The sequence below is a fragment of the Oratosquilla oratoria genome, chromosome 7 (assembly GCF_046742065.1).
Source record: "Oratosquilla oratoria isolate Oo_2021 chromosome 7, ASM4674206v1, whole genome shotgun sequence".
In the NCBI taxonomy this organism is placed as follows: Eukaryota; Metazoa; Arthropoda; class Malacostraca; order Stomatopoda; family Squillidae; genus Oratosquilla; species Oratosquilla oratoria.
The window spans coordinates 22,881,968-22,896,673 of NC_134783.1; the positions used below are offsets into that span (position 1 = coordinate 22,881,968).

Genomic DNA, 14,706 nt, shown 5'->3' on the forward strand with positions numbered 1-14,706 from the left:
ATGTGGGGGGTGTTTGAGTGTGTTGCGGTGTGATGAGGCCTTGAATTTCTAGTGTGAATTTTGTATTATGTGCTTTTCTTTTGCCTCAGAGGATGTGTAACTCTGACACCCATAATATATAGTGACAGGATGTAGTGGCAGGATGACTACTATTATATCAATCAAGAGCACCACGTATGATGATGACAATTAGTCAAATACATTTGTATGATGTGATTGGGAAATCCTTCGTTAAGTCGGATTATTTTGATCAGTAATTGCTGCCACCATCCCAACCAGTATATATATATATATATATATATATATATATATATATATATATATATATATATATATATATATATATATATATATGTATATATATATATATATATATATATATATATATATATATATATATATATATATATATATATACACGAGGCAATAGATGTTGTTCACAATGGTTAGTGAGTCAAGTTGTATCTGTAATTCAAACCCTCTATCTGTATCCCCTCTTTTAAAGGTGGAAAGGCCTTTTGGTGTGCATTTACACATTCACGATTAATAGACAGTCATTTGGCACACGCTATATTTCCTGTCACATGTTTGTGCGTATACTGCAGGGAGGAGTGGTCCGTGGCAGTCATAATAACAAATTTACGAATTTCGTATAACATTATTTTTTTCTATCCTACACTATTGCTGCTACAAATAGGTACAATACTAGATCATATCCATAGGTTAGTTGCACAAAATTATATTTTATTCACTTAATCCTATTTGGCAACTCAGCAATCATATGATTTGGGTTTGAGGAAAGCTAACACCGATGTAAACAAACGTGAACAGACTGGTGTTGGACGAGTACATTTATACAATTTTGTCCGTTGCTTGTCACAAATTTCCTTTTTTCGGGATACATTTGAAGAACAGTAATCATGAAGAAGAAGGTAAGAAGAGTCTAACTTTCATTGCCAGAAACAAGCAACGACTCGCCTTCTCCAACTGTAAGAGCAACTCGCAAAGCCTCGTCAGATTCTTGAATTGAACGTACTTGTGGATTATTTCGGTTTATGCGATTTCTATTTGGAGGATAAGCCGAACGAAACAACAACCATGTCCAACATGCACAAGGTTCTAAATTTTATCTAACTTTGTATTTTCATATTCGTAAGTCAACATTGGTTTCCCTGGGGGTATGCTGAGCTTTTAAGGGCCGTGCATAATCATAGCTTTTTGCAGGAAGAACCTGTCCGCAGGAGTGGTCTTTGCATATACTTTTTCTGTTCACACAAATTTTGACAGGTGGCACCAACTAACCATTTGGGATATCCTTTCTAAAGTTTCAACTATAGCTAAATATTTCTTGCTCTGATAGGGTAATTGTTAGGCACACAAAAAGGGATAAAAGAATAACCAAAGTATACATGGTAAAATAACAGAAAGCTAAAAAACTTGTATATGGTAAATTAAGATGAATATTGCCATTGACATGACATAATTGCCACTGCTAAGTAAACAATTTATGTTTGGTCAATACAGCTGTTGGTATACTATAACAGTATTCTGTAAATCCTAGCCAATATTTAGGGCATCACTGAGGAAGTGCACACCTGAGTGATGTATCAATACAAAATTAAATATTAATTTGGTAAATTAAAGTACATCAACCTAATATGGCAAAAATCACTAACAAAAAACCTTAGTAAAAGTGATACACAACTGAACAGAGCTGCAATGCGATGCGAGCTTTGAGTTGCCATATTTGTGTCGTTTGTCCAGTTTTGTAGAATCATATCATTCCCTACCTATGACGACCCTGATGACATCTAGGGATGCTAAATGCATACCTCCATAGGAGGTTATGTTAGGTTAGCCTAGACTAATTTATTAGACTCTTGGTAATTTGTGTTCCACAATAAACAAAAACAAACATGGCATCTCAAAGTTCGTCAACATCCGAGTTGTTGCTATTGTGTCATTTTTAGCATTATTTTTATTGATTTCTGCCACTAAAAACATATATTACACTGATGTAATATAATTTACAAAATCTATACTTAATTTCTTTATTGATATATCATTTAGGTGTGCACCTCTTTAGATTTACCGCATTTGGCAATACCTAACCTACCCTTACTAGGTAGGTCAAACACCACCAGAGGCGCCACCGTCGATGACGAGCACAATAGCGCGTCATTTTATGCGCACGCCGTTCAAACGGCCAAATTTACATACCGCGGGAAATTTAATTAATAAAAATGTTGTGCGAGTGTATTTACTACGATCGTAATAAATTTCAAACATTCACATCATCAGTTACATGTCGGTCAATAAAAACATTAGATAAACATGGCGGCCTGCATTCAGCAGTAGATCAAAAATTGGTATATGTTTCAACGTAAAAAATGAGCTAACAAATTTATCGTGCGGGCAACTGACCATAATGAACCAAAACTACTAGTATCTTGAATTATTCTAATACCAAAATAAAGTCAGTATGTTACGGTAGAGCTGAGAAATTGGTTGTTTAAATTAGTTTTTTTTTCTATCGGGTCGGATTATCGGATAACAACATCAACATCCATTCCGCCATTGTATCTATCACTGGTGATATGGACCAAACTTCACTCTATTAAGTTTCTTACTATTATGTTATTAGTGTAATAGACTTATAGTTGAATTATTTTAAATATTTCCTATAAAATTTTTGATTTTAATGTAATTTGATCGAAGAGAAGTTGCGTTTTCGTCCTCCGTAATATTGCGGACCACAGCTACGATTCGTCCTGCCCGCTATCTATGATCACTGGTGGTATGGATCAAACTACACTATTAAGTTTGTTACTATTGGGTTATTAGCGTAATACCTTGCATATAATTGAATTATTCAAATTATTTTCTTTAAAATGTGTGATTTTCATGTAATTTTACAGTATTCGTAGCTGTGGTGGGTAATTTTGCGGGGGATGGGAGCGTGATTCTATGATCAAATTACATGGAAATCGCGCATCTTGTGGGAGATAGGTCAAATAATGCAACCATATGCTAATTTTTTATATAAAATTGTGCCTGTCAGTAAAAACCGTCATTGTTTACGTTTGATCGGCGATCAGTCAGACCGCACGTTTCGGCCCGATTTCCTCGGACAAAATAGGCCCGATTTAATTCCATTCAAAATGCAATATCTCGAGAACTAGGACAGCTAGATGGATAAATCAAATTGCATTATACTCATAGTGACTTTTTCTATCCCATGAGAACTATTTCAGCTCAAATATCAGGAATTCCATTTTCATATTGACCTAGCTACCCTTACCTTACCTAGGTGAAGGCTTAAAAAACTATAATGAAGACAGTATCTTGTTAATGGCATTACTCCCATCTTAATTTTCATACAAACTGTAATGTTTTTACTACACCAAGGAAAAGAAAAAATCATACCTGTGTCTAGTTGAACAATGAATGATAATAATGATATTAGTAATAATGATAATATAGATAGTAATAATAACTGATGATAATTATAATACCTGGTAGTGTCAAGTGTCACAAAGTTGAAACTCGTAGCCCTATAGTGGCCTTGGGTCTATTGTCTATGTTGTTTTTACTTAATTGTATAGTGAGTCCTCATTATACAGTACATATACGTTCCTGAAAACCTTACCGCAAATTGAAATTACCGTATACCGAACCCAAGTTTCGACTTATGGCAGACATACCTTCTCCCTGCTCTTTCCTCTTCAAAATATCTAATTTTACCTCCAAAACACGAGCGGATATCGTATCTGTGAATTTTTCTTACCGTAAATAGAATTGAGGATAGTAATTACCAAATACTGTAACTGTGAATTTACCGGATAAAGAATTACTATATAAAGAGGACTCACTGTAGTATACAGGGTAGGAGCAATACTTGGGGGGGGGGGTTGTCTCCTACTCTAATTTATCATACCTAGCCTCAGATTTATATATTTTTCTAATGTCATTTATAGCCTTAATATCAAATTATCATATTTAGACTTGAATTTATGTATTGTTCCAGCTTGAGCTGTATCACCTAAGCTAATCCAAGATGGAAAGCTATTTCTTCTCATCTGTTAGTTATATAGTCTTTCTTAATTTGTTCTCATGACCTCATAAAGCCTTCCTATCAATCAAGAGATCTCTTCTATCATTGAAGTCTATACTCTTTAGCAACCTGAATATGGTAACCATATTACCTCTTGTGGTAGTTTTTTAGTTGTGCACACCTATACGATATAGCAATAGAAAATTAATTATTAATTTTGTAAATTATAATAGAGCAATGTAATATGCGATTTTCTTGGCGAAAATCAATAAATAGTTGCTAAAACCTATTTACCAATTAATGATGTGGCAGTTGAATGATACACCATGTTTGTTTTGATAGATGCCGAGGTCGAAGAAAAGAAAGGATGATAAATTAGTCTATTCTAACCTAACCTAAACTACCTAATCTAACCTAACTAACCTATGTAACCTAAGTTATGCGGTATCTCAAATTCTAAAGATCATCCGGGTCATCGTCGTCATCACGGATACTGATGGCCTGATTATTATTGTACCTCAGGCAATTAACAGAGGACAGCAGAACCCCCTGTTCTCTCATAAAATCCAAGGAAGCCCTATGTCTTTGTAACAGTGCCTAGTAACGTCACCTGGAGTTGGAGAACACCCGCTCCACAGCGTGAAAGCCATGGTCTGATAGTGACTGGACTGGCATGACATCTGGATTGTATCATAATGGCTTAATTTGTTAGTAAATTTGCTTGTAGCAAAGTTTTTTGTTTTTTATTTTTGCCAAGAAAATCACATATTACATTCATGTATTATAATTTACGAAATTAATATTTAATTGTCTAATGTTATATTGCATAGGTGTGCACAACTAAAGTAATACCCCTCTTTCTCATTGATCTTTCAAAGTTGCCAAACCCAGTGTATTTAGTCTCTTCAGTTGATCTGCCAGGGTAGGAACTAGTTTAGCTGCTGCTGTTTGTATTCTCTCAGTTTTGCTTATGTCCTTCATTCTGTGAAGAGACCATACTATGGTAATTATGACCTAACTTGAGCCCTTTGATGTTGCCTTGGTTAGCCAATATTGTTTACATATCTAGCGATGGCCTGCGCATGGCAATCTATCTCACTGTTCTGTTCCTTGACATAGTTGGTAGGTCAGGTCATTCACATTTCTGCCACCATGAGAGACTCACCAAGGTCACACTCTTGCACCATGCTCAGCCAAGCAAAAGAGGTTATATATTACGTGAACAAGAATTTTTTGCAAGAAAGGGCAAATATAGAAACTTCAATGGGTATTTGTGAAGTTTTGTCTTGGCTGGTTACACAGCAGTTTGTATATTTTTTACATCCATATTATGACAACTCCAGTAACTTTTCTTAGTGATGTTTCTTTTGGAAACTAATATTTAGGGATGGTGAAAAAACTCCTGCCACCTTCCTGCTATCCACCATTTCATCTTACCTGCTCGCACAGCAATTTGTATATTTTTCACATATATTCCACAAAAACTTAAACTTTTCTTTGTAATTATTTTCCCAGAAATTGATATTAAGGGATGGTGAAAAAATAATTTCTGTAACCTTCCCGCCACCCGCCACCAAAGCAGTGTCTTGGCTGGCCAGTGTGCAAGATGTATGTCTGTCATTGCACACATTTTTGGATTAGGTTAGGTAGGTTAAGTCAGGTTGGATTAGGTAGTGGACAAGGTGCAGGGATAACCCATCATTCAGGAGGTGCCAAGATAAGAGGGAGGGTGGAGGGGTGTGGAGTGTATTCAGGGATGGAATGGGTGAGAATGATTTTATGCCTTTTTCTTTTGGCTACCCCCCTTGTAAGGGGGAAAAAGCCTTGGTGTATGTATGTATGTAAGTAAGTCAGGTTAGATTAGGTTAGGTAGGTAGATTATTTTAGAATAGGGAGAATAACATATGTTTCTTGAAAAAGTAGTGGGTGATGCTCTCAACAAAAATGGTGCTTTGGTGCGAGCAGCAGGAAAGTTGTGGGAATTATTTTTTCTCCATCCCTTAATATTGATTTTTGCAAGAAACATTACTAAGAAAAGTTGTTGGGAGTTGTAATATAGATACAAAAAATATACAAATTGCTGTGCAAATGGGTGAGGTGAAATTTCACAAATTCCCTTTACTGCTGCCCACAGAAGCACTCGCACAGACAGCATTAGCCACCAAGGTGGTGAACCCCTCTTATGTATTAGAGTGATGTGGTAACAGTGCAGACTCCTGGAGTTTCACTTGGTTGTGCCCACAGGCTCAAGTTAAAACACCTTTACTGTAGTGATGCACATTCTTGTCTTGGGTAGATCAAGATTTCTATGTGTATTTTCATGAGGTAAATAGCTACTTTATAGGTCAACTGAGGTTTTCAAAGAGGTGGTGAATATTTGCTAGATGTATGGCTTAGTCAATTTTTGATAAATAATGCAAATATAAATCTTAGTTATTATGAAGTGTGATAAAAATGCCTATTGAAATATTGGTTGCAGACGAACTTTTAACATTTATACTACAACAACTCCAACAACTTTTCTCGGTAACAATTTTCCCAGAAATTGATATTAAGGGATGGTGAAAAAATAATTTCTGTAACCTTCCTGCTACCCACCACCAAAGCACTGTCTTGGCTGGCCAGTGTGCAAGATGTATGTCAGTCATTGCACACATTTTTGGGTTAGGTAGATAGGTAAGTTATGTAGGTTAAGTCAGGTTAGATTAGGTTAGGTAGGTAGGTTATATTAGATTAGGGAGAAAAACATATGTGTCATGAAAAAATAGTGGGTGATGCTCTCAACAAAAATGGTGCTTTGGTGTCAGCAGCACCTTCTCTCTCTGTCTGTCTGTCTGTCTGTTTCTCTTGTTTTGAAGTTATGGAGGTCTGACAACTGGTGATTGTTCTCCCCTCCTTTCCTTTCAGCCAGTGATACAGTATCAGTCCTACACTGATACAACAACTCAGACAGCAGTCCAAGATATCTTGCCAGAGAGATCATTGGTGGGAGGTTCTGAGGACTGTTTCCAACCATTGTGGACTTACAGGTTTTCCATTGAGTGAAACTTGAGGCAATGATTGACTGACTGACTTTAGTAAATTGATTTTCACTGTGAAATCTTTGATAGTTATCAGAGTGAGGCCTAGAATTTTTTCATTCTTTTTCAACAGAAGGGTTTAGCTATTTAATTTATTTGAGTAGATATCAAGACCAAGGGACCAGTAACAGTTACCTGGTGTGTTGGTCCTGCAAGATAGACAGCAAAGTTGTCTATTTTCAAAACCCATCAACCCCCTCACTTCCTCATGATGGTGATGGCCAATCTGATGGCTGTTGCCGGTTACAAGGGAGCCAAGGGTCCTGCTAGAGAGACCTGAGGCAACAGTGATGCATCGTTCTGTTACATTATCACTTCTAAATCACATACTACATTAATAGCAGAGAAGAATTCCACAATCAACCATGCTGTTAGACACACTGACATGAACCATGATGGTTATTAGTTAGGAAAAAGAAAATACATATTAGTGCCATGTTACTCATTGTGCATTTATTTATTTTATGAAATGTAAAATATTAAGTTATAAATTTTGCATATATAACTTTTTGTATTTCCATGACATTGCATTTTGATAGCTGTATTGATCGTATATGCAGTAGTGATGTAGCCTTCAGTTACATCATTACATATAATCCACAAATTACATTAACAGAGGAGTCACACAGCCATGCTGTTGAATACATTCTCTTCAAGGTGAAACTGGGTTAAAAGAGTTCTGGATGCCCATGTTCTTAGGGGAGAGAGTGGGGAAATGTCTGATAATTTTTTGGTGGGGGATAATTTGAGAATAAGTGGAGAAAGAGGAAAGGGGGAGAAGGTAGAGAGGTGCTTAGAGTAAATAATTTAAATGAGAAGGAAAAGAAGTAGGAGTATCAGAAGCTGGGAGAAGTTTGGGAGGTGGTGAAGGATAGAGTAGATGTGGGAGAGGAAGAAGAATGGGTGTATTTACCTGATTGTAATATACAGGAAAGGAGCATCACTTGTTGGGTCGCATCACCTAATCTCCTAATTGTCATACCTAGCCTTAAATTCTTGTACAGATTCCAACTTTATGATTTCCAGTGATCATATTTAGAATTGAATTCATGTATTGTTCAAGCTTGGGCTATATCACCTAAGCTATTCCAAGTATTTATGCATCTATATGGAAAACTATTTCTTCACATCCTTTAGACATGTGTTCTTTCTTAATCTATTCTCATGACCTCTTTAAGCCCTCTCATCTTTAATCAAGAGATATCTTCTGTCAAGGCAATCTATCCCCATTAGTGACTTGAAAACTGCATTTGTATCACCTTATTCTCTTCACTGTTTCAAAGTTGTATGACAAAGTGCTTTTCGTGTTTCCTTGTATGGTTTACCTGTCAGGCTGGGGACCAGTTTGATTGTTGCCCTTTGTGCTCCCTTGATCTTGCTCCTTCACTCTGTGTGGGGACCATACCTCTGACACATATTCCAGTTTTGGAAAGTTATGGGTTTCAATGAGTTTTTTCATCATCTCTTCATTTATATAGTGAAAAACCACTTCAGCAGCAGTTCATATGTCTCTCCCACAATCCTGATGATGTGTCTGTCAGGTGATAGTTTGTCTTTTATCAACACTCCCAAATCTTTCTCCTCTTTTGCTTTTGTAATGGGTTCTCTCCCCAAGGAATAGTTTAAGGGTGGTCTTTTGTTGCTATTGTCTATATTCAGTACTTTGGATTTTTTAGTATTGAACTTCATTTCCCAGTCTTGGTTCTATTCATGAATAGTGTCTAGATCTTTTTGCAATAGTCTGCAGACTTCATTTTCACTTTTTTCATGATTTTTGCATAATTTGTAAACATGTCGGAATAGCTTGTTGTACCTTTCATCATGTCATTGACGTAGACAAGAAGCATTATTGGTGCAATTACTGAACCTTGTGGAACTCTGCTTGTTACTTCTCTTCATCATGACAACTTACTCTTTAGAACTGTCCTTATGTATCTTCCCTTCAAAAAATCTTTCATCCATTTGAGTAGTTTGCTTCTCAGTCCTCCAGTGTGCTCCAATTTCAATAATAGTCAATTGTGAGGTACACACAGTCCACCCACCCCTCTTGCAGAACATTAGGTACTCTCAAGTAAAAGCTTAAAAAGTTGGACTGACACAACCTTCCTGGTCTGAAGCCAAACTGGCTATCTGTCAGAATGTTCATATCTTCAAGATATGTGGTAGGGGTTACAAGGTTTGATAGAGTGAGAAATGTAGAGATGAGGAGATCAGGGCTGGAAATGGAGCTGGCAGATAGAGTTGATGAAAGATTATCAGGATGGTTTGAACACACGGATAGGATGAATGAAGAAAGATTGACAAAAGAGATGTGTAAAGCAGAGGTGGATGGAGTGAACTTGAGGGGCTACTGGGGATGAGATGATGGGGTGAAAGGGGCTTTGAGCAAGAGGGTAATGTCTTTTTGAGCAAGGGATAGGGGCGAGTGGAGGATGGTTGTGTATTGATGATAAATTGATACTACTCAAGCTGCATATCAAAACCAGGAGAACCCCAAGATGTAACCCACATGGGTTTCATCCAGAGAAGCTCAGGGATTATGCATGTACCCAAGAGTAAGTGGTAGTAATCTCTAATCAGTGTGAAGTACTTGACACTTGATGACTCAGAAGAACTATGGGACACCTGAAAACTGCCAAGGAGTACATTGGAAAGTGTCTAGGGTCAAGTAGTGGTGTAGTTTTGCAGGAGACATTGGAGAGTATAGAGTTGGGCCATACTACCAGAATGGCTGGGAACCTGGATCAATACAGGACTCAGAAATGGTGGACTAGAGCTCTGAAGATGATGGATAAGGGGAGGTACATCAGGAGAATTGCTAAAAATGTCGTGGGGAATTTTGATATAAATGACTGTATGCCTACTTATTGAGCCCTGAAGAAACTTACAGATCTGTGACCCAGAGGAGCACAGTCTGAACAACTGATGCCAAGCTAGTGTTAGGTAAGGAGGGGTGTAGTCCCTTTGCCGAGTACTTTGAGCATTTGTTCATGAGTGATCCTCCAAATGGAGCTTCTCCTCAGTGGTGTTTGGGTGGCAGCAGCTGATCCACTGATAGACGAAGATTTACCCTCTCTGATAGGTCAAAGAGGCTGTAAATAAGTTGAAGGGTGGAAAGTCATTTGGTATTTACAACATCAGTGTGGAGTTGCTGAAAGCTGGAAGTGAGGCTATGGTCTGTGGGTTGCAGGCAGTATTGTTTGCTGTTTGGCAGTCTAGTATCATTCCCTCTGACTGGAAAAAGGGTCTGGTCATCCTTATCTGGAAGGGGAAAGGGAACTGGCAGGACTGTAACAACTACTTTGGTATTACACTGCTCAGTGTGCCAAGTAAGGTACTTGCTTATCTGTTGCTGGCATGGGTTCGTTCACATCTGCTAAAGTTTCAGATACCCGAACAGCCTGGGTTCACACATTAAATCAACAACTGATCGGATCCTAGGAGTTTTTATTCTTGTGGAGTGCTGACATAAGCTTTATCAGGGATTTCTTGTAGCTTATGTTGATCTCAAGAAGGTGCCTGGCTCTGCATTATGGGGTGCACTAGGATATTCTGTGGATTCTTGAGATTCCTGCAAGTATTAATGATTTGATGTTTGGCTTATACTCTGGGACAGAGTGCTGTAAATTGTGGAGTGGGCATGTCTACCGTCTTTCCTATTAATTCTGTAATGAGGCAAGGGTTTGTCCTTGCCACAATACTTTTCAACACCTGCATGGACTGGGTATTGGACAGAGTTGTCAATCATTGTGGTTGTGTTATATCTATTGGCACCACTAAGGGCACTGACCTTGTATTTGCTAATGTTGCTGGCCTTCTTATGAAGTCAATAGAGGTTTTGGTTGCAGCCTTCAAGTCACTGCACAAGGGAGCAAGACCACTTGGACTCCAGGTCTCCTGAACCAAGACCAAGGTCCAAGAGTTTGGGACCTTACTGGATGACAGTTCAGTCCATCCATGCATGTGGTGAGGACATTGAGGTTTTGGAAAGCTTCACATACCTAGGTAGTGTAGTACATAACAATGATGGGTCATGTCAGGAAATACTTAGAAGGATTGACATTGCCCATAGTATTATTGACACACTCAACTTATGTGGCATTGTCGATATTTGTGCAGGAGGACTAAGATATGAATCTTTAAGTCTCGTGTGCTCCTTGTCCTGTTGTCTGTCTGAGTGACATAGGCATTAAATGCTGACTTGAAGAGGTGTCTCAATGTCTTTAGTAACAAGTGCCTTCAGAGAATCACTGGAATGTCTTCATATTAAATGAGAGACTACACTGTGAGATTCAGTCTAGGCCAGTTACTAGCATAATTTGTGAATGTCCACTCTGGCTGTATGGACATGTGACATTTTTTCCTGATGTTGCTCCCCCTCACAGGGTTATCTTTACATGAGACAATCCTGTATGGAGACAAAGAGGATGCCCACATAATTCATGGCTGGAGCAAGTTGATTGAACCTGTTGAGTATTGTGTGCAGTGAGAATGATGGCTCTGTCGGAGCTTGCTCACAGAGACAGTGGGAATTGGGGATGGCATGTGAGTGAAGCAGTGCACTCCATGGTGTATGCACCCAACTGATGATGATGAATCAGAAATCAAAATCCTTCTCATAGGACAGAATATAAGATTGCTTAAGCACACAGATACAAGAGTTTCCAAACATACCCACACTTCATGTCATATCACACAAACATAAATAAATGCAACATGAGAACAACCCCAGCAATGTTGTATTGAAGCATTTACAATAATATTTCTCAACCAGGGCTCACAGACCCATATGGGGCTGCAGAAACCTACCAAGAGGTCTGCAGTATGGGGAATTCAACATGTTGCAGTTAATCCTGTCATGCCTTTTTTTTTATATATATCATGATTACACAATGTGTTTTTATTGAAATGTCCAGATTAGTCTGTTTTTCCATAATAATAATATGATTTGATGATTAGGTTGTTATATGTATGAATATTTTCCTTTTCTTCATGCTTTACCCATGTGTACCAATTCTATGTTGCATGTGTTTTCATGATATATTTCTATTTGTATGTACTTACATAAGTGCAAGTTACATGTATGCTATGTGCAATCTTGTGTTACCTTAAGTAACTATGGTTTGCACTCAACTTCACATCTTATGTATGTAGTCAACACTATAGAAATACCTCTGTGTTTGTATGCACGCAAATGTATTCGGCCAATAGAATGGCAGATTGACTAGGTGACGTCAGAGCTAGCTTTCTCCTCATTTGGCATGTTTTTTGTCACACACACCACTTCCAGATGGCTTGCAACCATATTTAACCATTGGAACAGCAGACTGACTAGGTGACGTCAGAGCTGGCTTACCTGATTGATGCAGTCCTAAATGATCTCTATCATGTATTTACAACCACTCCTCGTTTAATGACCTACTCAGTTAACGACAATGCGGAGTAATGACGGGCTTTATGACAGACCAATATTCGTTTAACATAAATCTCCCGAAGTTACGACGTCGTGTACGATAAGTTGGCTGAGGCAAATTTGTATGATGTTATAAATGAACTTGTACGGTGGATATTAGCTGTGAGGTAAATTGTTCTAAAGCTTAGGTCTACATTACCATCCTGCAAGCTGCAAAAACTACCTAGGGCACAGTATATACCGGTATTGGTAAATTTTTAGTTTTGACCATGGCCTTAATATAGCAATAGAAAATTAATTATTAATTTTGTAAATCATAATGTATCAACGTAATATGCAATTTTGTGAGTGGAAATAAAAAAACAAAAAAGGTGCTAAAACAGATTTCATAAGTAACGAAGTCATGTCGGATGAATGGTACGCCATGTTTGTTTTGATAGATGCCGACGTCGAAGAGATGAAAGGATGATAAATTTGTCTAACCTAAACTAAACTATTCAACCTGTGTTTGATAAATCATTACCTGCAAATTAAATGTCATCTGGCTCGTCCTCGTTGTCGTCGTGAGAGACGTTGGCAGGCTTTTCAACCACTCTCTCAGCTTGTGGGGTATACAAAGTTCTTGCAGCTTGAAGGAATGCATGTATCTCCACTCCATAACATTCCCTCAAGAAAATATACCTGGCGAGGTACTGTCGGAAGTCGTGAGTCGACGACTTCCTGCACTGTATAAAAGGTGGAAAATACACAAAAATAAAGATACATGTATTGCTGGACATTGTACATACAGTACATGTACGTATATGTATACACTTTCGCTTAACGACCAATTCGGTTAATGACGGCAACGCTGGTCCCAATTGTCGTCGTTAAACGAGAAGTGGTTGTACCTAGTTGTATTATACGGGAAAGGGAGTTATGCTCGTAGTGACCCGTCTTTGTATCTCTTAGTATCTAGTTTGTTCTCAAATTCTTGTATGGTGTTTACACACACTAGTTTCATTCAATTTGTTCCAGACATCCACCACTCTGTATGGAAAACTTTTTTTTTTCCCAGATCTCTTCTATAGCTATCCTTTTTGAGTTTCTTTTTCATGTTCCCTTGTTTTTCTTCTTTGTCAAGGACTTCCATGCCTTTCATGATTCTGTAAATAGCCAATAGATTGCCTCTTTCTCCTTTTTGTTCCAGGGTTGGTAGTTCCATTTTAGACAATCTTTGTTCGTATGTCAATTTTGAAAGTGTTGGTGCCATCTTTGTCATTGCTCTTTGTATTCTTTCTAATTTCCTTATATTCTTTTTTGTACTGGGTGTCAATAGTGTTGCAGCCTATTTCAGTCTTGGTCTTATCAGTGTGACTAGCATATTTTTTTTTTTTTCTATTATCTCATCCAAGTAATTAAGAGCCACCTTTATTGATTTTAGTAAATTGTAGGTTTCTCCAACTATTTTGTTATCTGCTTGTCTAGGGACATGTCTTTGGTAATGATTACTCCTAGGTTCTTTTTTTGGAACCAACTTTTTTTTACTTCCTTTGCATCGATTTTATATTGTCATTTTTTTTTTCAAATTCCATTTTACCATATTTCTTAATGTTGAAGTTCACTTCCCACTTCTGACTCCATTCCCAAACCTTGTCCGGGTCTCTCTGTAGCAATTCACAGTCTTTTTCCATACCTATTTTCTTTATTAGTTTTGCACTGTCTGCAAAGAAGTTCATGTAACATTCTTCACCTTCATCCATGTCATTTACATGTATAACAAACATTATCGGAGCCAGTACTGAACCCTGTGGAACTCCACTTATCATTTCTTCCCTTGTAGATTTTTTATCTCTGACCACCACTCTCATTTTTCTCCCATGCAAGAAATCTTCCATCCATTTCAATAGTTTTCTGTGTATACCTCCTGTTGTTTCGAGTTTTCTTAATAGTTTTTTGTGCAGTACTTTATCAAACACCATTTATAAGTCCAGGAAAGCACAGTCTGCCCATCCATCCCTTTCTTGCATTATATCTATTAACCTTGAATAAAAACAGATCAAATTTGTGGCACATGATCTTCCCTGCCTAAAACTGAATTGTCTTGGATTTTATATTGTTCTCCTCCAGATGTTTAGTCCATCTACTTTTGATGACTTTCTCACAAATTTTAGCTATTG

The 14,706-nt window shown here is 37.6% G+C and overlaps 1 protein-coding gene across 3 annotated transcripts in view; it reads left to right on the forward strand.

The window, feature by feature from the left end:
- The first annotated feature begins 785 nt into the window (after positions 1-785).
- Positions 786-14,706, forward strand: part of RagA-B (Ras-related GTP binding A/B) — a 59,707-nt gene continuing 45,786 nt past the window's right edge. The window contains exon 1 of one of the 3 annotated variants that reach the window (XM_076187822.1): positions 786-932. In XM_076187822.1, the coding sequence (XP_076043937.1) occupies positions 921-932 (12 nt within the window). In that variant the 5' untranslated portion in view covers positions 786-920. Of the gene's footprint in view, positions 1,117-14,706 lie in introns of all 3 variants that reach the window. The other 2 variants (XM_076187821.1, XM_076187823.1) reach the window with 2 other exon arrangements.